This window comes from Ostrea edulis, chromosome 5 (assembly GCF_947568905.1).
Source record: "Ostrea edulis chromosome 5, xbOstEdul1.1, whole genome shotgun sequence".
NCBI lineage: Eukaryota > Metazoa > Mollusca > Bivalvia > Ostreida > Ostreidae > Ostrea > Ostrea edulis.
In genome coordinates this window covers 14,495,624-14,522,881 of record NC_079168.1, presented here as the reverse complement: position 1 = coordinate 14,522,881, position 27,258 = coordinate 14,495,624, and the positions used below count along the sequence as shown (strand labels likewise).

Genomic DNA, 27,258 nt, shown 5'->3' with positions numbered 1-27,258 from the left:
TTACCACGAAATGTAACGTGAATGAGTCGGGCCGCGGTACAATGTGAATTGAAATTCCAATGCATGAGGGTATTTCACATCTTATAAAAGCATTTTACTTTCAAAATACCAACTGCAGACATTAAATATATATATATATATATATATATATATATATATATATATATGTGTGTGTGTGTGTGTGTGTGTGTAAAACTTATACGGTACGAATTTTGATGCACCAGATACGCATTTCGACAAATAATGTCTCTTCAGTGATGATCAACCGAAATGTTTGAAATCCGAAATAAATATGAAGTTTTAGACCTAAATATAGCCAAAAACAGCGTGCCAAAAAAGTGGAGCCAAATTCGTCCAAGGATACGAGCTATGCATGAGGGAGATAGTATAAAAAGTATAAAAAATCAGAACGCTGAAAATAACTCAACCGGTTTTATTTTCAATATTCTCCAGAAGATTAGAAATGAAACCAGTTGAGTTATTTTCGCCGTTCTGATTTTCTGTATTACCCTATTACTTGTGTGGATATTTACTTTTATTTTGGATTTTATATATATATAATTCAATAAAAAAATCAGGAAAATATACAGTTCCAAAATATATTTATATTTATATATATATATTTATATATATTTATATTTATTAGTGATTTAAATACATTTTGGAACTGTATATTTTCCTGATTTTTTTATTGAATTATTTTGACTGTGTGATATCAACTCTTTCTATTTGGATTATATATATATATATATATATATATATATATATATATATATATATATATATATAAAGCTTGCATATACATAACCCTCTGGTATGGTGGTTGTTATTATGTATATTAAACATATAATAATAATTGTATTGAATATCTCTTCACTTAGGGCAGTTACGTATATTTACAGTTGTGAGAGTTCATTGGTATGTCGGTGATTTATATGATAAATGTGCATCTTGTATGATTCTCTTTATTTTCGGTAAATAGGGCCTAACTGTATTAAATTTTCATTCCCAGCGACCGTTTAGTGTGACAGCGTGGCGAGTATTCCATTGTCATTGAAAGCTTCCTTGGTGGTCGAGCGGTCTAGCGCGTTGATCACATGGGTTTCGCGGGTCATGAGTTCAACTCCGTACAAGGACTGAAGAGGTGTTAAAATAAGTGAATTTTTCTGTACTTCATATCAAATATTTCTTCACTTGGGGCAGATATGTTTATTTAAGCGTCCATTGCTTTATGTATATAGATTCCTATTATAATGAAGTTTAATGAATAATCAGGAACGTACAAATCAAAGAAAAATAATTCTATAATTATACAAGCACATATTCTCCACATATTCACACACTAGTAATATAGAATTATGTGTTTAGTAGCACATGGAAGCACTTTGTACAATTATAAACAACAAATTAATCGCTCTTTAAACGAAAACGTGATTTGAATTCTACACGATTATATTATAAAGTCAAAATATATTGGTTTATTGACGTGACTTAATCGATAGAGTTTTATTTTGCTTTCAGAACGATTTCGGCTTACTTAAGCCTTAAACGGAAATGATTATTACACGGATACACTGTTTTTCAATAAAGTCTAGAAATCTTTTCCCAATCCTGTAAAAGGAAAACATCACGATTAGTGCATGCGAGAACTGACGTGAGGAAGGTTCTCTTCAGCGAAAGAAAGTGTACAAAAAGTCTTTCACCATATTGAACTCGAATACAGAAATAAGTCATGAAGTGTTTGTCAGATGTAAATACGCGGATCTAATTTGTCTTACCTAGAATACTTTGATTGTTAGCTGGTCGGTTAAAACTTCCGATAAAAAAAAAAAGTAATTTTACACGTTCTAGATGTATTACTATAACAAATTATACTTCAACATCTTTATTTTTATTTTACTCAATAAATCTAAATAGATACTTTGAAAAACGATGTAAAATAATCGTACTAAAAATCCAATACAATCACCATTTTGTGAGTAGCAATAGATCGTATAATGCGTTAATCATTCATCACCATACATATTTTTAACTGCACACCTTTAAAACTGTATTCACTTTCAAATACAATGCACTGTACGTATACACTATTACACATCCATTTGCAGCAATATTATCTTCTTTATAAAATAGTACAAAAATAACAATAGTTTATCTTCAGAATGAAGCAGATTTAAACAACTGACAAAACATAAACCCAATGTTCTTCTATCAGCTGGGGTGGTAATCCATTTGTGGCGAGTGCCCTGAAAAATGAAAATAAACGTGAATTAAAATATAAGATATATGAGAAAGTACAGATGAGTGCTTATGCGTACATGCATGTAATGCTAATTACTAGTATGCCCAACTATATCGCTTCTGAAATACTTTTCATGAAATTAGATTCGAAAATCGACAGAGCGGCGAGGACATCTAACATAATTTCTGTATGTTCACCTCCCTTAACATTGACATCAAAAGGTGCTCGGACTACATCTTTGTTTGTTTTGTTTCCATGACAACTCCTTACGATTTACCACAGTCAAACATACCCTGCTCTAAGCATGACCGTATAACATGATTAAAATTGCAGCTGTAATATTCTTTAACACGCTACCTATGGTCATGGCTTAATGACGGTTCCGGGTATCGGAGTGTAGAAAATCGTTAATAAACTTAAAAAACAGATTAGTTTGTTGCTTTATGTATCGGATAACGACATTTTTATCCAGTGTTAAGCACTATGTGAACGGAATTTTAATCTGCTTGATATTTTCCCTCTTGTTTTTAGTGAATTAACTTTGCATCATGGTCAAAGTAAGTGCGGATATATCGTTCGTTAAGGGGACTTTTTAATATCATTTGAAATGGACAACTTGAGAACACATTCAACCATATCAAATGCTCACACCCTTGTGAATCAAGCATTTTCATTCTGACTGTAATGTAGTAAATTAATCACATGGTTCATGTACTTTGTAGAGAAATATTTCTCGTCTGGACCGAGAAGACGTTGCTATATAAAGGTACAAATGCCACCCGCACGTACTTTTATTCTATGTCTTTTGCATAATTCATGATTGCAATTCTCTGAATTGAAGAAAAATTCAAATTACATGAAAACAATTTGTCTTAAGTGTCAACCCACCAAATGTCAGCCATTTGTCAAAGCGGTTGTAATTATAATGTAACACAGTAATGGAACTCTAACCGACTGAAGACATTTTCCAAGAAAGCCAAAATCGTTAATTTTGCAGAATAAGTCGACATGTTTCTGTGTAACGGAAAGAAACTTGACAGAAGAAATTACGGCTATTACATGTGATTTTCTTGATTGAGCGCATTTATTTCCTTACAACTTTGGGTCGTTTTCCGCGCCAAAAATTATATAAGCAAGGGGGATCCGTTTGGAGAGCAACTAATCCGGTCTGATAGAGGAACGCTCGATTGAAATCCTTCCTATTCTGGATTTGCATTTTGCCGTCTCCTTTTTATTCAAATAATATTTTTGTTTTAAAAGCAAGTTATTTCTACATACTGATAGTTCAGCTTGATATCAGATGTACGTAAATTTCTTACTAGAAAGTGTTGCTTAAACAAATTCAGAATAATAGTTAAATGCTGGAACCTGCTGCACAAAAGATTGACGCTGTGTGAGGAGATACATTGTACGTTCGACTGTGGGTTTTTCCTTCTTCTCGTTTTCGTTTTCTTTGGTCATATTCTAAATCCGAAGGGATTATTTATAATGATCCTGTCTAATTCATCTTCTACAGCTCCTAACAGAATTTATCTGCATTAATTGCATTCAATGAAACATTGACCGGTTTTGTTTTTGATAGTTTCCGTGTTTATTAGTTTATCTCCCGCAAACAAACCGACAAAGCTCCCCCTGTGTTGGATGACGTACTATTATGCGTGCGGTGTAAAATCGACAAATTGACCCATATATGTTGCAACCGCTATTAAAAAGTATTGACCGAATGCTCATCTGGACGATGCAGGCAACTGGCTAATGATATCAATACTTGGACCGTAATTTTACATTGCCAAGCTCTGGCATAAACACGCAGCAATAAAGAACATGTAAATAAAGTCCAGTCCTGCTGATCCATAAATTCTATTCCTTTTCATCCCTGACATTTACGAAGTAATTTCGGTATGAGCTCAATGTTTACCAAATAATGCAGAGCTGATGTTTTATATACCGGAGCAAATTAGTAAATGAGTGAATTAGTAATGAATTGAGCTATTGCAATAACTAAATTGTACAGCTTCACAGGCAATCTGTTTGTCACGAGAGAAAGCTATGTACATGTTTATATACTGTAGTGTCTGAAACCATTTCATTACTTAAAAGCTGCTTTCCTATAGCTTACCTCGACAAATTCGTTTGTTTGGAAGATAAACTTTATGTTGCAATGCTGTCGTTGTTGAACAAGAACACAAGATCAAGATACAATTGTCTTAGGCTGTCTTGCTTTTTCCTCTTTCGGACAATTTTATCACAGAGTGCCTTTTTTGACAAATCAAAAAATTTTCATGATTGTCAGAAAGATATGAAATTGTCATAGTACATATTGTTGATAATCATACTTCATCTTGCCCTAACTTTCGGTCTAGAATAGCCAAAGGACCAACTGGGCCCTGAAATCCACCGCCATTAGAAACGCCGCCTCTTTGGGATGTTTCCCACAATTGCTTTTGCATCATTGCTAGCGATATCTTATTTGCATTTAGAAAATCGCGCATGGAAATCATTTCGTCAGAGTTCCTTCGTCCTTCAGAGTCGCTGTCTGGTTCAACAGTCACACTATGGACTTTAGTTGACCCGTTCGAATGTCGTTGGAGGTGTCCTGGTGTTATTGCATTTCGACGTCCAGTGGACTTTTTCACTCGACGCCTGCAGCGACAGTTCATCTTTTGAATCAGCCAGTTCAAAAACTGCTTAATAACTATGGATGTCACATTGAATAAACTGTAAATACAACAGCACCCTATCACAATGAAGATAAAATTCCCGATTCGGTATATATGTACATTATCATATTCGGCTTTCTGACTGACGACTAAATCACCGAAACCAATCGTGGCAAACGTCACAAAACAGAAATAGATTGCATCAAAGTAGGTCCAGTTTTCCACTGGCTGGTACATAGCTGATGCGCAGCAGGCCACAACAACTGCCCCCAATAACAGGATAAGCATCACCCAGTACACAGAGGGCTTCCACGTGTCCAGATGGTCATCCTCTGATGTTTGGGAAGACCTCCTGTCCCGAGAATCACTGGATCCATCACCACCGGACCTTCTCCTGATCTTGCATTCGTGAACAGAGCGAAGGATATACGCGAGGAACGTAATAATCCTTTCGAGAAACAGATTGAAAAACAAAATAGCACTCGCACAACCGAAGAATCCATAGAAGATCAACACAACCTTTCCAGCGACTGTTCTAGGAGTCGTCATTCCGAAGCCTGAAAAAATGAATATTTCATATTTATGTAACATGTGAATGGAAGGTATATTTTTGTACTGTGTTAAGAAACATATGAACATTACAAAAGAAAGCTCCTTACATATATACATGTAGTATGTTACATGCACAAAAGACAAAGATACACAAAATATGAACTGTAGGGAAACTGCCTTATACAAAACGTAAGAATCTTTAAAAGCATAAATTCTCAATCAACATATGCAAATAAAAGTGCATATAAAATGCTTCTAAACAGACGTCTTTTATCCATAATCAGTATTCAATACTGAGTATATTATGGAATCCACAAAAATCAAATAGGCTGAGCAAAATACAGATTAAAAGCATAGAATGGTTGATTCTTCAGAATCATTGCAGGGATTATCAAACACTGTTTAGAATTAATGACCATGAATTCCATCTATTTCTTTAGAAACGTGATGAGAATTTGATACCTCACAGAAAATTTCCATATTGTAAAATCCAGACGATTGCTTCAAGATATCTCGGCGACAACAACAGTTCGGGAAAGGACTGCTTAAACAACAGATTCCAGGACAATTCTTTTCTAAATGTATGTCATGAATATGATGTAGCAGAAAGAAGCTAAAATAGTACAACAGATGAAAAACTCTTTATCGGGGCTATCGCACAGGGCAGTCACGGGGGAGAAGCCTTGTATTGAACCAGCATATTTTTGTAGACTGTGGTTGACGAGAAGCATTGTGTTTAATGTCATTTGTTTGCTGTCATAGATGTTATCCTTCTGACCAAATGAACAATAGTTAAGCTTGGAGAAAATGCTTTGGGCCATTTGCTACATACTGCAGATCATGGATTTCGATTTAGGCGAGAAGAGGAGTCATTAAAGATATTCTCCTGCATTAGCGAAACTCAGCTGTTAAACCAAATACATTTAAATTCGTCTTTTATCACATGCTTTTAAGGTACTGGACCAAGTTGTGCAAAAGCTAGTTAAATTTTCTGTGATATAACCGTGTTAGTACTTTTGTATAATTTAATGGTAATTAATTACGGTTTTCTATACTGCATCGTGATTCATTTGTAAGCAAGAGTAATGTATATTATGGCACTGCAATAGAGTTTTGATGATAATTGACAATCTAGTATTGTAACCATACAAAATTAAAATCATAAAGATCATGCATGTCATTACAAAGTTATCTTTAAAAAGCTTTAGATATTTCTCTTCTGTACAAAAAAACCCCCTTTAATCAACATACCATTAAAAAATTTTTAAAAATATTTCTGTTCTATGCAAAAAGCTTTAATCAACGTATTACCAACGCACATGGGTATGTGCACGTTTTTCTCAAAAACCTTTTTCCTGTGTCTATCATTATTACCTCCACCAAGAAGGGTTTTTGTGCTCCTGATTGTGCGTGTGTTTGTGCGTGGTTATTTGTAAACAAAGTTATTTTAAGGTACATCGATCCTCGTGTGATGTTAAAGGTTTTTTTTCAAAATCTTTATTAAATTACACTTTGTGCATGATAGAAATATATCTTTCAGAGGAATTTTATTCGCTGGATAAACTAAAGAATTTGGTAAACTAGTCATAGTGAAATAGTTTATATTTTCTATTTATAATAAATTATTTATACTCTTAAAAATGTTGTCAATGGCTGTAACACCTATGCTGGTATTTCCCCTACTGTGTATCTATTATACAATGACTTCCCTAATATCCACTATCAATTCATACATATTTATAAATTAGCAGTTTTTCTAAACTGTTGATATTAAATATTAGTCATTTTAACAAGTTTTTATCTATTTTGATTATTCTGTTTTACAAAAATGTGTGATTTTCTTATGTTGACCTGTACTTCTGTTTTTATATGTCTGACATCTAAAAAAAAAGAAAAAAGGGTGGCAACATATACATGTACATTTTCTTTGGTTATTGATTAAATTAAACTATATTGAGTACATGGTAATTACTGCAGTTTTTCCACTTCCAACCATTAATATTGATAAGTCACATGAGAGTGAAACTACCTTAAAAACACAGCTTGGATTTCATTCAAATTTTCACAAAAATACACGCAGGAGTTTCGGGGGTGTATGTGGATGAGAACAGTAGCAGATATTGGGAAACGTGGGCGGAGGTTTGAGGCCCCTGACCTCACGCGTTGGTTTCTCTTCCTCCGTGTTTTCATCAGACACACAGCAGGTAAACACGTAATAAAAGGAGTGTTTGATTTATACTACCCACTACAATTGTGACAGTTTGCTATTGACATCAATTTTAAAGAGCAATACTTCTTTGGTCAGATTTTCCCAACCCTCTACATAATGTCATTATTAAATAATTTATACATGAAAAGATGTCTCTTTATACACTAAAAACATTTCATCAGTCGCATTGTATAATGTCTCTATATGAGGGGGAAATTCAAACAATTGTGAACCATGTTGGACAAACTGTAAAAGCAAATCTTCATTTACGAATATCCAATTTACAGCAATGGTCTAAAATGTGAACATGTCGACTATCGGGATATAAGTATTGGAATGTCTTTATATATATTTTGATGGTTGAGAAATATCATAAACGTATATATCCTGAAAATTTGAGCATTGTGTTGATATAATTTTCACTAACTAGAAGCTACAGCATTAGAGCCGAGCCGATTGACATGTTTTTCCACTCATCTAAATAAGGCACCGACAGGAAATGGTTTAAAACATGTATGAGAAACCGGGCAAGTTTGACTTGGAAAGAATTTTTACGAATAAGAGTTTCGTATGTTTTCTTTCAAAGCAAAGCTGCAGTAAACCGAGATTCGAGTCATTTGATAAATAGAAGGCAAAGCGTAGATTGGTAAGGACTTTTTATGCTCCACGGAAAATAATGAATGTATTACATTCGACGACATGCGATTCGAAATGGTCCAATTTGTTAATGATCTTCAATATACTTTTCAAGTGGCATGCGCATGTGCAAAATCAATCCTGGTAACGAATATATCGCAAATATCGATAAATGATCTGTTCTTCACAAGAAAATACCCTTTCACTCGATATTACACACTATCGAATGTTCGAAACGATTCATATTTATTTCAAAGTGTCAATATGCACGCTTTCAATGTATGTATACAAATCAGTACGTAAACTTTTATTGTTATTCTGCAGTAAAATTCCAAAAGAATCAAAATGAAGATATACCCAATATACTAGTACATCTACGAGAAGAGAGTAATATACTCCAATCATAGAAAGCTGTTGAAAGAAAGCACTGTCTCTCAATTCACGTCTGTCTGGTCATCTCCACATTAGTAAGAACTCCTGTCTGAGAAACACTTCCGAAAATCTTCAGCATGTTACGACCACGAAAATCCTCTTTAGTTTGAAACATCGATTATCAGAGGTATATATGATATAACGTGAGAAATTATGTAAACTGTGAGAAGAGAGAGCGGGTAATTTGGGAATTTACGAATCCAAGCTAGTGTGGTCATACTTCACTGTCTGACCAAGGACGTGAAAATCCTATCCCCAGAGCAGTGTGGTGACATCCTACAACCTATCAAATACCACAGCAATAATATATCTCTCAACCCCGAGACTAGACCACGACTTTAGTAGAATTAACACAGGACTCGTAGATGGTCCGCTCTGAAAGATGATGTACTTAACCTGTGGCACGCAACGCACGATCGTGTCTTATAAATAACAAAATCCATTTACCTGCGGAAGGCACGTTGATCTTGACAGCGGATATAAAGAGACCACTTCACTATACAATATAAATTGAACCTGACCAACGGCGGAAATCAACTCTTGGGTAGCCGGGTCTTCGTAACAGGTGCACCGAATTACTTCTAGAGGAAAGCTAATAAAGGAACAAGATACTGGTGTGTATGCAAATCTGTTTTACTATTTATTCGGGAAATAAGATATCTATTAGATTTAAAGAGACATCTCTTACTTTAAAGAAATACCTCTTTTAAAAAAAGAGAGATGTCTCTTTAATCTAAGAGATGTCTCTCAACTGGACCGCTCGACCATCTAGGCAAATCTCAATGACGATGAAATTTTGGCCTCGGTGTCACGTGCTACACAGTCATTGAGAGAGCAAATGAGTTACAGGTATTTTGGCGTAAATGTAAGAGGGTGGAAGTGTATTTAAGAAATGAACATCACTTTTGAGCTGTTCATGGTCAGTATGAACGGATTTGGATTTGAGGCAAATTTTGTGAATCGCGCTAGCGATTCACTGAGAATTTGCTTAAAATCCAAATCCGTTCATATTGACCATGAACAGCTCAAAAGTGATGTTCATTTCTTATATTTATATTCATTTACTAAAAACACCGTTTGTTTACATTGCTTATATTTTGTTGCATAAAACGAACCCCTAGCCTCTGTCACAGTAGTTATTGTGACGTACCTCAACACATAGACATGACGTCACATTTCGTCTCACCCTGCCTTTTATCAACATTGCAAGGTGCACTGTATTTTGGAGGTAGGAGACCGCAAGATTAAGATGATAATCCACGTAAGTTTACAATCTTAATCCAAAGGTGTGACTTGCGATATCTTTGTAACAGTTGTCCTATTTTTTTCAAATCATTACGCTCTCTCAGTCGCTTGCTTTAAGCAAGTTCATAATCCGTTCATAGTCAATGTGAACGGATTGTGTCGCGCGATGAAATTGGTTGGTTCATAGAGGAAAATACGATTTGTGATATACATATATCCATGCATAGTGAATTTCTCTATGCTTTACATTGAATATTTCTTCTGATAACTTGTCTGGATTGTCGATCGATTTAGTGTAATGGTCACATGCTGCTAGCAGGTTTGGTTTCGCAGATCGATATTTGAATCCCTGGCTGAGGCAGAAGCGGACATCCATATACAGTAAATTTCTCACAAACAGACGGACAGACAGACAGACCGACCGGTAGGTAGGTAGAGAGATAGAAACAAATACATATAGATAGACAGATAGATAGATAGATATGGATTTCTACAATGATTGGACTATCAGATATCAAACTATTAGTTTCTGTTAATGTAAACGTGGAAATTTCGAAAACATGAGGGTATGCAATTTATTGATTGATGATAATTAAACACTACATGTATGGTTTGCAAAGGAAATACTCGTAATAAACAACCTGTGGACATGTCCACTTTTACCAATTCATTGGTGTACCACATTCTCATAATCCAGGTAAGTTCTCGTGCAAAAATTACAAGTCTCGAACCTTTCCACACGCCAACATGCACACAAATATGATTCCGTATATCTGGTATATTTACACAAATTGTTACATATTTAGAATTAATTTCTAATGTCGCGTGGAAGATATAAATTTTATAATTTTTTAATTTTTTTGTTTTTTTTGTTTTGAAAAAGTATGAGGATATCAACTGCAGTGCTTCACGACGACATAAAGCGCTAACACAGTCACGTGACTTTGACATAATCAATTACGCGAAAAATGGCGACGAAAGTCAACACAAGGGAAAATTCAAACGAGTAAGTAACACCTTTATCAATAACAAATTATCGTATAATTTATATCATCATCTGAAGAATTTTCTCAGAAACAAATATATACTAAAACGGGAGTTATACTTGCGATATGAGCAGAGAACATTGACACAGGGGACTTTTTTTTCAGTTAAAAACTTTCCGACTGCCGAAATATTGTGTCAGTGTTCTCTGCTTCTATCGCACGTAGAAATCCCATTTTAGAATAAATTTGTTTCTGAGAAAATTCTGCAAATGATGATAAAAAGTTATATGACAATTCGTTATTGATAAAGCTTACTTGTTTAAATTTTCATGAGGAAATGGCTATCTTTACAATTTATGACAACATGAAAGGCAGAAACATCGCGATCGGAAATGTAACTATATCGAAATGACTCATATTTGAATGGGGTTACAGTGCTTCTATATTAAGGATTCTTGCTCGATTGTAAACAAAAAATCATTTATAATTAAAATGTCATTACATGCAACACGCTAAAAAAAACAATGCAACATACCACAAGCGTTATACCGTATGTCATCTTTTTATCTATCATATATATTATTTATATTGATTCGCAATACTGTTAAACATACTGCAATAGATAAAAAGAACTTGAATATTTTTCACTAATGGAAACACATTAATTAGGCATTCCTTTTGCAAAAATAGCATTTCTTTTGGATTGTCTTTCAAAATCCAGTTAGTTCAGATAAAGCATGCATGTCAGTGCAATGAAAACCCTTGAAAAGAAACATCCCAACATCATGTACCAAAGCAACGGCATTCCGGCTATAGGCTCTGGGGAATGTTATAGTTAGCTTTCGAATTCTCTAAATTGTAACCCTCTAGTAACAGTACTATGTACTCATTTTACAAAACAGACAGTAGACCTTGATGGAAACAAAATATACAAGCTCACATTCGCAATCTGTAAACAGTATGAAAATTGAATGGGATGAGTCGTTTTATCGTGGATGTCAGCTCTTCTCTCCGGAAGTTACGACAAAGGTTAACCGCCAAAGGAACGCTGACCCAGCAAGCCTGTCTTCATTGAGTCTTTAATTTACAAAACATGCCTTTGAAATTGCATGGTTTAAAGATTGAATAGATCAAAGACAACGTTTTGAGATGCTGAAAGGTTTGATTGATGAAGTGCAAAAATAACATGAAAATGTCATTAAAACTTCGCTTTTATAAATGTTTAATAACATTTTTTGTAATTTTTACTTCTCCGTGAATCATCGCCTTGTTCTGGTATACAGATAGAACTTGTGATCATTCAAACTAAGCGTACATGCGTACGTTCCTTGACTGGATAACACAGTATTTAAATATTCAACCGTAGCCTTGGTAAATGAGAATTCTCTGAGGAATAGTACCTAACTTAAATAATTAGTACATACTCGAGCGCCAAGTAACATTAGAAAGTGGCATAATACGATATATTGGGTTTAATTACGGTGGAGAATTCATTATTTTCGTAGCAACAATTCATATATTCAACGAGAACTGGATCAATGTGCCAAAAGAAGCTAAATGAAATGTCTCGCCAAGTCCGTCCTCCGAGGAGTAATTCATGATGTTCACTTACATGTAGGTTATCATTGAAGTTGTCTGTTTGTAAGTTTTATTGAAAATAGAGAACCATGGTATCCGATCTCGATTCCGTTGTCACCTAATGGGGCTTCTTCCCTCACCCAAAAAGGAACAACGCCGGGGATTGTGGCTCTCATCAGAGCAATAATTTCAGGTTATTGTAAGGCTTTGAATTTTATTGCTATAAGGCAAGGCTTGATATATTGATGGAGAATACACCTGCGGACCAGCACGTCTTAGTGGTCGGTGTCTCTGAGTTCGGAGGTTTTTTTTATTATTTGAAAAGGCATTAAAAATACAGTGTAAAATGAATTTTATTTTATTGACGTTGAATAAAAGATGTGTATAACTCCAATTTTATTTTCATCCGATGTGACTAAATTGTTTTGAAATTATTGGTTGTATTCTAAATATGTTAAATATATGCATAGATACTCAACAGTTTAAAGGCCGAGATTTTCAACCGGTCGGTTGCTGTTATTTATACACCCCATGTCAACGTGAAAGGATCAGAGTACTGTAGGCTGGGCATATACTGGCATTTCCACACAGATGTTGCATATGGGCCTTGGGCCAGATAAGGAATCTTGATAAAAGGGCTTGTTCACAGGAATTACAAAGGATTATAGACCGGCATGTGATGTGTTGCAATGTGTTAAATTTGACCCAGTTTAGATATTTTTCGCGGGGATATATCTCGTTAGTGCCCGTCTGATTCATATGTACAATATGTCTGTAGAAAACATCAAATGGAGGGAATGTTAAATATCCTTCATTAAAGCACTGACTTAAACTTTACATTTCTAGGAAATTTTTAATGCTGTATGCTCCGATGTTCATCTGGGGTTTTTTTTTTTTTTCTCCAAAGTATACAGAATTACTTTGATGTAGCTGAATTAGTTTTAAAAGTTATTAGTTTTTCCTTCATTAGCATTTGCATGTAAATGAAAACTGTGAGAAGATTATTGATACGTAAATATAGTGGGAACCCATAGATACATTTGCGCCTCGTGGTGGGAACTCCTGCGCATGCGTATCATAGTCGATTCAAATAGTGAAGCATTCAGTGAACATGTACAGATGAATCTTATCCAGTTAATTATCCTATCTCAACTTTTTTCTTCCTTCGTTCTTCAAATGTATGGTCTGTTCTTTTAATACTGGTATCATTTCTCACCGTCTGGCTATGCGCATATAGCCCCACGCGCATGATAGGAATCCCAACCAAATAATCCGGGTTAAACAGGTGAAATAATGTTTGACATGTCGTATAGCCTCATAGATACGAACGTGCGATGATTTAAGTGTTTTACAAGGTGGACAAAATTTGTCGATATTTCGGAACAAAGCTCTGTATATCATTTTTTAAATCATAGAGGCAGAAAGTTTAGATACTAAATTTTGATTGCAGTTTAAGAAAGTTGATCTTATTAAGACTTGTGGAATTCAAAATTTGTACATTACAAAGGCTGTTTGATATAAAAATATAATTACGTGCAAGAATGTAGTGTGTCAAACCTCCTCCATACGTATGCATTGTTAATCTTACGAAACTCGAGATATTCTTGTCTTCAACACTACTCTGTGCAATATTTACTAGATTTCTGTTCTTGCACAACAGCATACACAGACCAGCGTATAGTTTAATGTATTGAGTTGCATTTGCAGATCAAACACTTGCTTTTAAAAACATTAAAAGCAGTTTGACGGCGTAACCACTTAGTAAAAAACCCTGAATACATGTCAAAAAATTTGCTCAAGAAGCAGGTCATTTTCGACACAAGTTGCTTAAAATCGATACAAATTTAAAACTGAAACATCACTACGTTCATTTTTATGCTTAAGGATGAATCCTTCTCATATTCAATGGACGTGTTGTGTAGTGTTGTTTTATATCCAACATCTATAGAATATGTACCAATGCATGTTTTGACACAAAAGACGATGGGTATCGTGGTTCTTGTTTTGGTGTTAAAGTCACAATCTTTTCATACCAAAGGACCTTAAAATTTCATTAGAGCCGATATTAGTATCTCTACTAGTGATTTATAATATTAATTGACCTAATTTGCAACATATTTCTGTCTTTTTTGCAAAACAGACTTAGCTTTGTTATTTTAGAATTTTGTTATTTTTGTCATATTTCAAGTGCTTCTAGGAATATTCTTACTTTTCCATACGACAGAACTGGTGTAATAATGTCCTTATGAAAGTGAGGATATCGGATCATATAGAAAGAGAGAATAATTTTCTTAATTTTCTTTTCTTTTAAAGAAATATATGATAGTACATCAAAAATTGCCCCCAGAAGGATACTAAGTCTAAAATATCATGTAGCATTCTACACCCTGTTACTTTTGGTATTGAAGACTTACTTAATAAAGAAAATATTTCGGGTTTCTGAGTTTGCCCCACTGGAACCAAACGTCAATAAGTTACTTTAATTCTTTTCATATCAATGAATACAGTGACATTTTATTACACCGTTGATTCCATCAAATGTATATGCCAAGTTCCCCAAATTCCATTTTAGCGTTAAAAGTTACAACTGTAAGCAAAAAAAAGAGCAATGTGATTCTATAATTTTCATAACGGAAGAAAACGCATGTACATATAGTGTCTAATTTGTCTGAAATATGACATGAATCCATTTAGTGTGATCTGTGAGTACGCTGTATGATTTGTAACACAATGTGTATACGACTACATATACTGTTCGTAGTTACCATTGATTAAATTAACAGTCAGTCAATCTTCCAAAATAGGAACTACATAATTTTGTCACAACATACGGCATTGTAAGTGTATTGTATATCTAACAATTTAGAGCGGGTTATTGTAAGCGTATCGCTTGTTCAACATGCCTGTATGGATTTACGATTTCCTCCATATATAATAGGAGATGCTACACAAATTAGAAACATCAGTCGATATTCAACCATTTGGTAACAGCCGTTGAAATCCATTGTGTTTAATTTACAATAAAAATCCATGAGAAGCAGTAAACATTCCATGATTCACAGTAATTGCAGTTTAAAAAATTTCCACCTAATTAAAAGTTAAGTATCATATAATCAATTCCCAATATGTTTAATAACGTTTTTGAAGATTTTTACATCAATACCAGTTCCATTCGTGATTACTGTTTTTTCTGATTTCGGGGGTGGGGGAGGGGGTTACAAAATGTTGTCTTATATGAACGCGTTTTATCAACTGATACGAAAGGAATAGGTACAACCTCTTCCTAATCAATTTCAACCGAGATTTGCATACACACTGACTGCATTAAAAAAAACTAAGGCAGATATAACAATGATACATTCATGCTCTTTGTCATTGCTTATCATCTGTTTTTCTAAAGAGACAATCAACTTTCTTACGAAGGGCTGTGGAAACCTGTAAGTGTTAGATATTGGATACGTTTTTGTAATGAAGTATTGAATAGTATCCATTTGCTATCCTTTCTTAACAATGTCTTTCCCTGGTTTCAACTACAGCTCGTATACTGTATATGACACAAATCTACGGACTGAGTACGGATCGCAGAATGTTCTCGCTTTACATTCACTGAATTATAAACATTGAGTAAGTCTCTCTGAAATAAATTGCCGAGTACCTCTTATTACAACCCTAAGTATATAGCTCCTGGTGATTAAGATTTTTCGCGTCCATTAATTATCGCTCACTTCAACGAAACCGGGAGATATTAATTTGAGTCCGTCCGTTTTTTCTGTCTGTAACACTTTGGATTCCGTACGATATCTTGAATACTATCTAAATTGATTGATTGTTTGTTTATAAGTGTCGTCAAAACTTTTTCACTCATATTGAGACGTCAGCCATCAAAGAACCCTCACTACTAGGGCCCTGAGCGCTAAGAAATTGTTGAAAAAATTATTTCATCTTTTACAATGTGGTTTTCGGGGGAGGGGGGGGGCTTTTATTCATTGGATATAAAATTTGAAAATTCAAGTCTTTTTCAGTATGATAATTTTTTTCTCTTTGTTAAAAATATTTTACATGGTAAATACATTAGTATGAAGTATATGAAACGGTGGGTTCTGTGGATGACTTCCCGCTCATTCTGCTGTTTCCTTTTTTCATGATAAATCTTTTATTTTGTAAAATGCTGACCTCCTCATAACATTGCATACAATATTTTCCGTTTTCCGTTCCGTTCCATCTTCCGTTTCGTTTTAGCAACACCCTTATGAATATACAGTTTTTGGCATTATATGTTATATTTTGACGTTTCTTCGGGATTAAGAGTGGGCGGAGCGTAGGACGTCAGAACAACGTCTAACCGGCTTAAACGGCATTGCATTGGACGAATAGTTTCGCCCCACCCACTTATTTATCGTTCACATGGTAGTCAGGTAAACATGCAACAATTTGAATTGTACCCTTGAGCAATGGACTTGTTGAATTTGAGAGATTTAGGGAAGCGGCGTGTTTAGTAAGAAAACCTGTACCCAAATTTTATTTTGCCTGTCACGAATATTTTTCTCGCTTCTCAAACATCTGGATCCGCTTTCGAACCATCAGTGGTGCCTTCTTTTTTCGCTCTTTAATGCTCATGATCCGCTCACAAACCTTTATAATGATGTCTTCTTTTTTCGCTTCTCCATCCTCTGGATTCGCTCTTAAACCTTCAATAATAATGCCTTCTATTTTCCGCTCCTCAATCCTCAGGATCCACCCACAAACTTTCAATGATGGTGTTTTCCTCTGGATCCTCTCCTGAACCTTCATGATGGTAACTTCTATTTCCGCTTCTCAATCATTTGGATCGCTCCAGAACCATCAGTGATTGTATCTTCTTTATCTGCTTCTCAATCCTGAACCTTTAATGATGATGCCCTCTATTTTCCGCTCCTCAATCCCTAGGATCCGCTCCCAAATCTTCAGTGATGATGCCTTCTTTTTCCGCCCCTCAATCAACTGCAACCGAACTTTCAATGATGGTGCATTTTCTCCGCTCCTCAATCAATTGGATTAGCTCCCGAACCTTTAAGAATTCTGCCTTCTTCTTCTGCTCCTCTAGATCGCTCTCAACTCTCCAGTACCTCTGGATCCGCCGGTAATGATGAAACGGGTATTATTCAGTATCAAGTAGATGTAATGTGAAGCGTTTGATTATTATATAAAACGGGGGAAAATTAAACTTGAGCTGTAAGCATGGTGATAAAAAAAAAATCATGCAATTTCATTTTTAGAACTATCAGTTTCATAGCTATTTTATGCGAAGGTAGATATTGATTAAAGTTTATGGTTTATTGTATCTGTCTTCAGTTCATCAAGAGTAGTGTTTTAGATGCTGATATATACCGGATTTCCGGTCCGGTGTCATTCCGTCCGTGTGTGATGAAACTTCTTTATAATATTTTATTGAATATCGTAGTATTGTTATCTCTATCAACATAAAATTGAAGCACAATGCAGAGGAAAATATTCAAATAGACTAAATGAAAATGATCCGTTTTTAGTAATCTATATTTTGATATCGAGAATACCCGGACTTTTACTGAGCCATGAAAACTCGCACAGTAAATGCCCGGGGACTACTTTAATTCAGTTGTGACGTCACATATGTTTACAATATTCGATTGTTGTGACATCACACATGTTTACAAATATCAATGAATGCAAACACTCCGTCTAACGACTGTGTACTTTTAAAATCAGAAGTGCATAAAATTTAAAGATATGTTTACAAGAAAAAGTTTATTGAATGAATATGATGAAATGTGTCCGCACGATGTTGTTTCGCGGAAGTAGACCTGCAAAGTTTGGTCTGCTTTAATGAGCAACGACCTCAGGCGGGCATATTTCCCCATATTTAGTCGATAACCTATAAGTATTGAATATTTACATGAATCAATTACAGATGATCAAAATACATCTTTGTATTTAACGTTTACAAGCTTCAATTATTGATGAACAAACAATATCTTCGTATCAAACCTTTACATGATGAACAAATTGGATCCGATCAATTCATCTTGAAATGAATATAAACCTTACAACTATTCATTGACTAATAAACACACGTGAAAGCGTAGCTAAACTTGTTCGGGAAGTTCTATTTGTAAATTGGGGATCATTCATTATTATGTTTGGGTCCTGAATCTGGGAAGTCTTTAATTGCTGAATAAGATCGTGTTATAATCGGAATTATTATATATTTTTTTTAGCAGAACGCAGACCTCCGTAAAGGTAAATCAATAGGAGCGTGATATGTCATTCCAAGCTTTTAAGGGGGTTGATTCGATGCATTATACCCTTGGTATTGCTTAAAACGACAACATGATGTACAAATTGCATTTAATGCCGCGCGGACTTTAATGTAGACATAGTTTTCAGTATTGCGAGTTCTGTATAATTTGATCTGTTGTATTTATTGCTGCGCGACGTCATGCCGTACTCCACAGAGATGGACTTCATTGAATCAGCTAGTAATTATTACAATTATTTAATGTACATTCCGTAAAGTTCAGGAATTTGATAGAAATTAGAGGAGAGACCAAATGAGATCTTGATTCAGGGTCACAACAACGCTTCATAATAAGTTCAATGTGTCGGCATGACCAAGAGTTGGTCCTTGCAAATATATTTTTTTTTATTTAAATTAACTACATCGTAGTTGCCAAATTGTCGTACCTTGGTTCAGGTTTAAGACACATAATTTGTAAACGGCAACCCCTCCTTCACAAAATGTTTCAATGTAAAGAAAGTGTTCCACCATTTTCACTTTATGGTCTGTTCAGTCCTGCCATAGCACCAAGACCCCTGACACAGAGGAAGTGGATTTCAAATATTATAATGCAGTTAGTTGTTTAAAGTCTATGAGTCAAGAAGATTTTCAGTTTCAAAATCCTCCATGGTCATCATAACTACTAGTATGTACATGAATATTCCTAAAGAATGCGTCATTCTTTTATATTCTGGCCTCACCCTAGAGTCCCCAGGGGAAGGGAGGGGTAGGAACCAGGAAATTAAATCTCCGCTCTATAAGGATGGTATGTACCAAATGTGATAAAAATATATTTCTGTATGATGAAAAATCTAAATGTTGAATTTGTAAAGCAGGATACCTTCAGTTTTAAAGAAATGTCCATCAATGATAGCGGTGATTTCAGTTTTTATCCCTCGGTTCGACTTCTAATGCTTATTTTGTCTCCGAAAAAACAATAAATACCTTGACTCATAATGATGCAGGATAGTTCATGTATCTGGGGTCGCATAATATCTGTAGATTTGTTCTATCTGCAACGAAGTACGACAAAGAAAACTGGGCGAGAGGCTGCGTTTGCTATGGCATGGATGCATCGCAGAACGTTCGAGCGCGGTATCGAACAAGACACTGAGTCATGCAGTGCCGCAAAACTACAACTAGTGAAATCTGACTAAACATTACAATCACAGCAGTATACTGACAGATTATACCGGTATTTGTGTGACAGGTCGCCACCATTTGCGTCACAGTTTAGTGCAACTCGGCAAAGGAACATTTGAAAACTAGCCGTAAATTTTTTAACATGCAAATTACAGGAATGACTGAATTTGGCTTCCGTGCACAATCTCTCTGTAGCAACATGAGTTTTCGCTGTTGTAGAAGAAAAATAATACTCTCTGATATTGCCGACAAGATTTTAAATTTTTCAATCGTATAATAAAACAATCATTGGAATTTTAAAGTAAATACGATTATTTAGCTACTTTTAAGATAGCTCAATCATTGTATAAAATTTCATAGTTTACCCTACTTATCTAGAATGGATCATATCTTATGTCCATTTTAATTCTAAATAATTTAGAAGTTGCTTGATATATGGTGAAGGAAATTCGGTATTGCCTCTTAATTTCATGAATCTACATCACTTCAGTATGAATATTTGTTTAAATGAGGTATTAGTGTCTGATGACTTTCAAAATCATTCACTTCAAAGTCAAGGTGACTGAAAATTTCAGATGAGAGGTTTAGGACACAGCCTTCCTTATTTGTGCACTAAACCTGATTCATATCATGAATTCTACTACGATTATTGCTGAGCTGAAAGAAATGCCGCTTTCAATATTATACAATATACCGATTTTCAAAATAGGGATTCATATCAAACTTCCACAAGGAAAATGAATATATGGGTTTGAATTGCGATATTTATTGAGACTACACGGGTTTCACGTCTTCAACCTGATTAAAAGTTGTAAGTTGCCTTAACACAGCTGTTTAAAAATGTATAATGCATGGCTATTTCGTGATCTTGCCTACTGCTTTGTCACTTCCTGTTTTGCTAATAAAACGATAAAATTGATAATTTCATAATCATGAAAATTAATCAATATGTTAAAACCAAATTTATGATTGATTGAATATTCAAAATTCAACAAAAGATCATTCGTCTGCATTACGAGATCGATACTCATGTAAACCAAACATAGCGATGTACAGGCAAGTTCACCCTTTTTTACATGTGTGTAGTTTTGATCAATTCACTTTTTTGTCAGCAAAAAGCCTGAATTTTTGTTTTGGAAGACATTTAAAAAGCGACACACGTCACGAAGTGATTTCTGGACCAAATAGTTGTTTTTGTTGATATATATATATATATATATATATATATATATATATATATATATATATATACGTGTGTATGAATTCTATTGTTGAGGACGTATGTCTTATAGCACACGTGTACACAATTAAAATACAGGTAAACAACCGATTTGACATTTATATTTGAAAACAAGTTTTCTAAACATCGGTAGTTATTACTTACAAGTTAGTTGCTCTAGCAAAGTGGGCAGCTAAACTTAATGAATGTATTTTTTTCAATTTATGTTGCACAAAAATTGTAGGAAAACACTGCAACTTTACACCTGAATTCATCTTTATCGGAGACTTTGCTATAAAAACATTTTGAGTTTAATAAATAATTCATATATGCAACATTTTCGATAGAATTAAGTCTACTATTTCTTTAATCAATATTTTGACTGATGAATTTTTATCACAAGTGCTTTATTCGCTTCGTAACTGGGAGATCTCGCTCGTAAATGGGAGATCTCGCTCGAAACGGGGAGATCTCGCTTCGTAACTGGGAGATCTCGCTCGTTTCATGGCCGCGTCAAAGACGTAAGGTAGTTATTCCTCCTTCGCTGAACGCTCTGTATTCACAGGTCTTTCAGATATGATCTTAATATAGCTCACTACACTAAAGCTTATACTCTGTATGACATCACGTCACAAGATGACGATTTAAATGTTGTGTGAAATTATTTGTATCGATTGATTTGTTTGTCTATCATCGTAGCTCAGTGGTTAAAGCATTGGGCTGGTGAACCGCAGATCTCGAGTTCAAATCCCCCAGAGTCTTTTGTTCATATGTGTTGAAATGATTTTATTGAAAATCATGTTTTTATCCAAATTTGTATATATATATATATTCCTTTTTGACATATATACTAATTGTATATCATCATATCTTTTATAATTAAATCAATTCGTACTGATTTGAGAAACTATTTCTGGGTGTAGTGAGCCACCTTAATGATATGTTAGAGAACCCAGAACCCTCACTGATAGGGCCGCTAATCATAGGTCTAAATTTGTGGTACTTCACCTGTAACTCAATATGAGTGATAACTTTCTGACAGGACGTAAAACAAACAAAAGCTTTGTTCACTAAATTGAATTTTTTGTTGTTTGTTTCATTGTTAGGCTCTGAGCCTGATAATAATTTCGTACGGGTACAAATCTGTGTTTGGTATTGATGTCGGTCCAGGAAGATTGCGCAATGACTGTAATCATAGAAAAGATCTGTCATTTTAAAGTTAGATAAAGGAATATATATATATATATATAAAGGAAGGAAAGATTATATTGTAATTATGATCAGTCAGTAACTGTAGATTAAATGGAATAAATGTTTGGTATTGATGTCGGTCCAGGAAGATTGTGTAATGACTGTATTCATAAAAAGGCCTGTCATTTTAAAAGTTAGATAACGGAATATATATATATATATATATATATATATATATATATATATATATATATATATATATATATAAAGAAAGGAAGGAAGGAAAGATTATATATAAAGAAAGGAAGGAAAGATTATAGCTTATATCAAGGAAGAAAAAGAATTATTTTCAGATTTGTAATTATGATCAGTAACTGTAGATTAAATGTAATAAATGTTAATAGATATACACGATTTGTTTGGGGAAAATTCTCTCCATGTGAAAACAACATGTGCTCCGGGAAACTGATTTTGAATAGGAGTATAAAAACTTTTCAAATACACCCTTAAGCCGAGGCAATAAGGATTGCTAGAACCATTGACCACACGACTCAAGTCGCCTAGATTGTCCTGCATTTATACTTATTTCCCAAACGAAGCATATGCTCTAAGCGTCACGAGGACGCAATTACTCTTTAAGACCCCCTTATCTTGACACGGGGAGCTGTTGAACGGATTATGGTCTATTGATTTCTGGTCATACGAAGAGCGACTATAGAAGACGACTCAAAAATGTTAGTTTTGTTGAAAGACAGAGTGAATTTTTAATCTTTTCATACGAGACTAGGAAAAAGAATACCTAATTTCACACAATATCACTTAACGTCAATTAATTGACGCAAGACATTCTCTGAGCGGGGTCGATCGACGGACTAACATTAAGACGATTTGATATATTCCCCTGGAGAGAAATTTGCAAAGTCATTGTAAAGCGAGTATGATGTAGAAGAAAGATAGAAAATGTGACCTATGAGGAGCGCTTTTCAAGTTTTCTCAATTCAATTCAATTCAATTTATTCTCATATTGCAGAAAACAACATAGAGAAGATATACAGATACATATTGTCTTTAATATGTGTGTAAATTGAAGTTTTCTGATTCAGATTTTGGCCTTGGAGCATCGTAGATCAATACTACCCCGTGTTCTTTGTGAACAAGTATTGATAGAACAATGCGTTAATTAGACTTTCTTGTCCAGAGCTTTCACAACGGATCAAACACAAACAAAGTGTCCAATGCCATAACCAGATACATTACTATTCATTGATGTTGTTTAAATTAGCAACACCCAGCGTGAGTTTCATGGAACAAAAAACGGTAATAAAAACTTTGTAATTAATTGTGAAAAGTATAAATCGAAAGATATACTCTATCATTCATAGATTTTACACTGCTTAAGTTTTCTGGTAGTTTTAAAGTTATTTTGAGGAATTATTGTTGCTATCAACATAGTACCAGATGATTGAAAATGATGTGAAATTTACACCATCATATTTTAACAACAGCATTGATTAACCAGACAATAAATCGGAATGCAGTCATTTTGCAAATGTAGTAAACTTGGGGATAATTAATTATTCAACTTATATCGACTATATGCACGTCAGCACGAGGGGCTAGCCATATTTATGAATAATCCTTTAGGCTTGACTAACCAATTCAGAAATGTCCCATTCTTATTTTATTACTTGCCATATCTGCGAGGAGGAGGGGGATCTCGCGATATTAATATTACAACATTCAATGTAGTGGCATAGATTTTTCATTAAGAGTTGAAAAATAAAATTAAAGGGGATGTGGTAGAGAATTGGGATGGAAATTACTTTATGCTGACGATGAAATGTGTCTCCAAAGATCTGATGCAAATTGACGAGATAATTATACATCATTACGGGATAGCAGGACATAAGGGCGATTTTTGAGAGAAATCGATTTTTTTTAAAAATGAATAATTACAGTATGGATTTTATTTTTGAATGATGAACAACTGATATAACAATTATAACATCTTATTGGTCTTACGCGCGGGAAGAAAGTGGTGGCCTTACGCGCGGGAAGAAAGTAGTGGCCTTACGCGCGGGAAGAAAGTGGTGGACATTGCCAAAGTTCGAAGACAAAACACATATTGACATGACGAAGCACTATCTTCTCTGTTGAATTCATAGGTTACTTTAATACTACCGGAAACCTATTTTAGGCTTCTAATAGGCGCACATTTATGTAATCAAATAATTAGAAATAATACTAGAATTCGTCAGCAATATTAATTCCTATGGCAAATTAATTCTTTGGGGAAAGTCTTTTTTATGTTTTCTTTCGATGAATTTCAAAGTAGAAAAATGTTTTATTAAATGCATGTATGCAAAACACATCTTGCAGAATATGTTAGACTATTCTCTGCCTGACATGAAATACTATTTTCATTGCACGTGTACACACTAAGTTAACAACCTTCTGTGACCATCAGTGCAATATAATACCATTAAACTTTATAAGAACAAGAATAACATTGCACATACCTATTGTAGAAATAACTGTTCCCACGAAATAAAATGACCCGGAAAAATCCCAACGACTCCTTTTGTTCCCGACATATCCGGCAGCTTCCGCCGCGCCGTGTCGTGTCAGAAGTGCCTCTAAATCTGTTTTGTTGACACCAGGATTTCGGGTATAGAAGTCCTCCAGGTAGCTTTGATATTCTTGTTTTTCTTTGAGTTCGTTATCCTGTTCCAAGCTCATGAACAAAAATGCCCCCGCGAACATGTACATCAACAGAACAACAAAGAGAAGAATAAATCTGGCATTGTCTTCCCTTAAATGAAGCAGCGTACAACAACCATAGTGAGAAGGCCGCGTCATGGCTTGACTCCACACCACCATCAAGAAACGAGTCCCAAGCGCATTCTAGCTTACTTACATTTTAGAAAATAAAAATAAGGGAAATATTGTGTGTTATCACCTGAATCTGAAATATTTCCCGAAGTGAAGGCATCGCTGAAATCCGAATAAGGAAGTACAAAAATAAAACACCGACAAAAAGTTGTTGACAGGTTGAATTCTAAATATATGATTAGTATCGTCGCTGATTGTTGTCAAACTATTCGTAGTATTTATTTGTCGACAGCTGTGCGATTGGTCTAAATCATTGGGTATTAAAAATTGCACTCCGGGTATCGATCATTTGACAGGACTACGTCAGGTAACGACGGCTCCAGAGGCTATTCAGAACAATAAAAGACACTTTTCCTGAAAGGGTGGAAAATCGCTTTTATCTCTCTTTACTACTGTTGTAATTATTCATAGCGCTGTCCGGTCCGGTCGGTTTGTCGTATCCACAATGGTCCGAAAATACGGTATATATTTCATATTCCGGTGATGGTTGTCTTTAACTGAATGAAATGTTTGTCTGCTGCTACAGACTGATGGTCGATCCACGGTGTGTTATGTGATATAGCTGACATTTCAAGACTACAAGTCAGCAGTACACTCTATCGATAGTCTATCTGCCGCTTTGATTCTCTGCATCGTCTCACGGTAATGGACCAATGGTTACCTTCTGACAGTACGCAAAAGACCAGTATTTATTACCATGGTTATTGGTGACAATAGTGCCACAGGTAAACAGAGGAATAATGGAAGGTAAATTAATTACATATATATATATATATATATATATATATATATATATATATATATATATATATATATATAATATTTACCTCCTATTATTCCCGATATCTGTGTGTGTGTGTGTTTGTGTGTATCCACATATAGTGATTTTCTCTGTGCTTTATATTCAATATTTCTTCACTTAAGACAGTTATGTTTAAGAGTTAGTTGCTATCTGTGCATTATAAAATGTTTCAAATGCATATTGCATGATCCTCTTAAATTTACGTCAAATGACTTATTCCACTTCCCACTATGATGACCAATGACAAGAACAACTAGATAGATCCTGGGGACGATCTGTCCTTCCTCGGAACAAACGAAAAAGTTTTACTAATAAGAATACAAATGAATGAACGGAGGAACATAAACCGCTAAACGCACCAGAGGTGGGATCAGGTGCCAAGGAGGAGTGAGCATTCACTGTTGACCGGTGACGCCCGCCGTGAGCCCGATAAAATAAGTCGTACGTTGAATCATATTTACAGCTGAACATATTAGATTTCACCGAGTCAACCAATCAGGGAGCTGAATGAATTACTGTTTGAAAGACAAAATTACGTAATCCGGAACAATACAATGATGGTACAATTTAAAAACTCCAGGTCGACACCCAAGACCATGTTATATATATATATATATATATCCTGTATCGTGCGATATGGATGACATCACTAAAGCCGATATCAACGACCGGTCCGAAAACCTATTTCACATATCGGACCGGTGTGCAAAAATGCTTATTATAGCCTACCTCAATATGACAATTCTATACAACGCGTTATCTGATTGGTCTACACAGTCGCGTGCAAGGGAGGACTCCCTCAAACATCTTATTTTCACCCCAATAGTAACTACTCAGCTATTTTCGTTACCGCAAATGAACCTCGTATGTAGATTGACGCCATCAAAGTCAATTGCCTTGTGTACACAAAATGTAACTAAGATGTCACAGTCGTGCGTTACAATATGAAACGCGAGCTTTCAAATGCATCCAAGATATCATAGTATTATCTAAGGTATTTTACCACTACGAATTTCCACTTATATGTCTATGTATGATAATGGATAAGACATGAATGATACCCCCTGAATTTGTGGTGAAAATCTAAATAACACATCAGACATGGATTCGATTTTGGCCTTCTAACGCGCTTCCGGCGAAGAAATGCATCGATTTGATCCACGTATGAGTCTTCTTACC

The 27,258-nt window shown here is 34.8% G+C and overlaps 1 protein-coding gene across 1 annotated transcript; it reads right to left on the bottom strand.

Moving 5' to 3' along the window:
• Positions 1 to 964: 964 nt before the first annotated feature.
• Positions 965 to 25,978, bottom strand: LOC125652227 (potassium channel subfamily K member 13-like). The gene is made up of 3 exons (XM_048881253.2): positions 24,905 to 25,978; positions 4,362 to 5,459; positions 965 to 2,246 (listed from the first exon to the last, which is right to left on the bottom strand). The coding sequence occupies exons 1-2, from the start codon at positions 25,263 to 25,265 to the stop codon at positions 4,573 to 4,575; spliced, it is 1,248 nt and encodes a 415-aa protein (XP_048737210.1). The 5' UTR covers positions 25,266 to 25,978; the 3' UTR covers positions 965 to 2,246; positions 4,362 to 4,572.
• Positions 25,979 to 27,258: the final 1,280 nt, after the last annotated feature.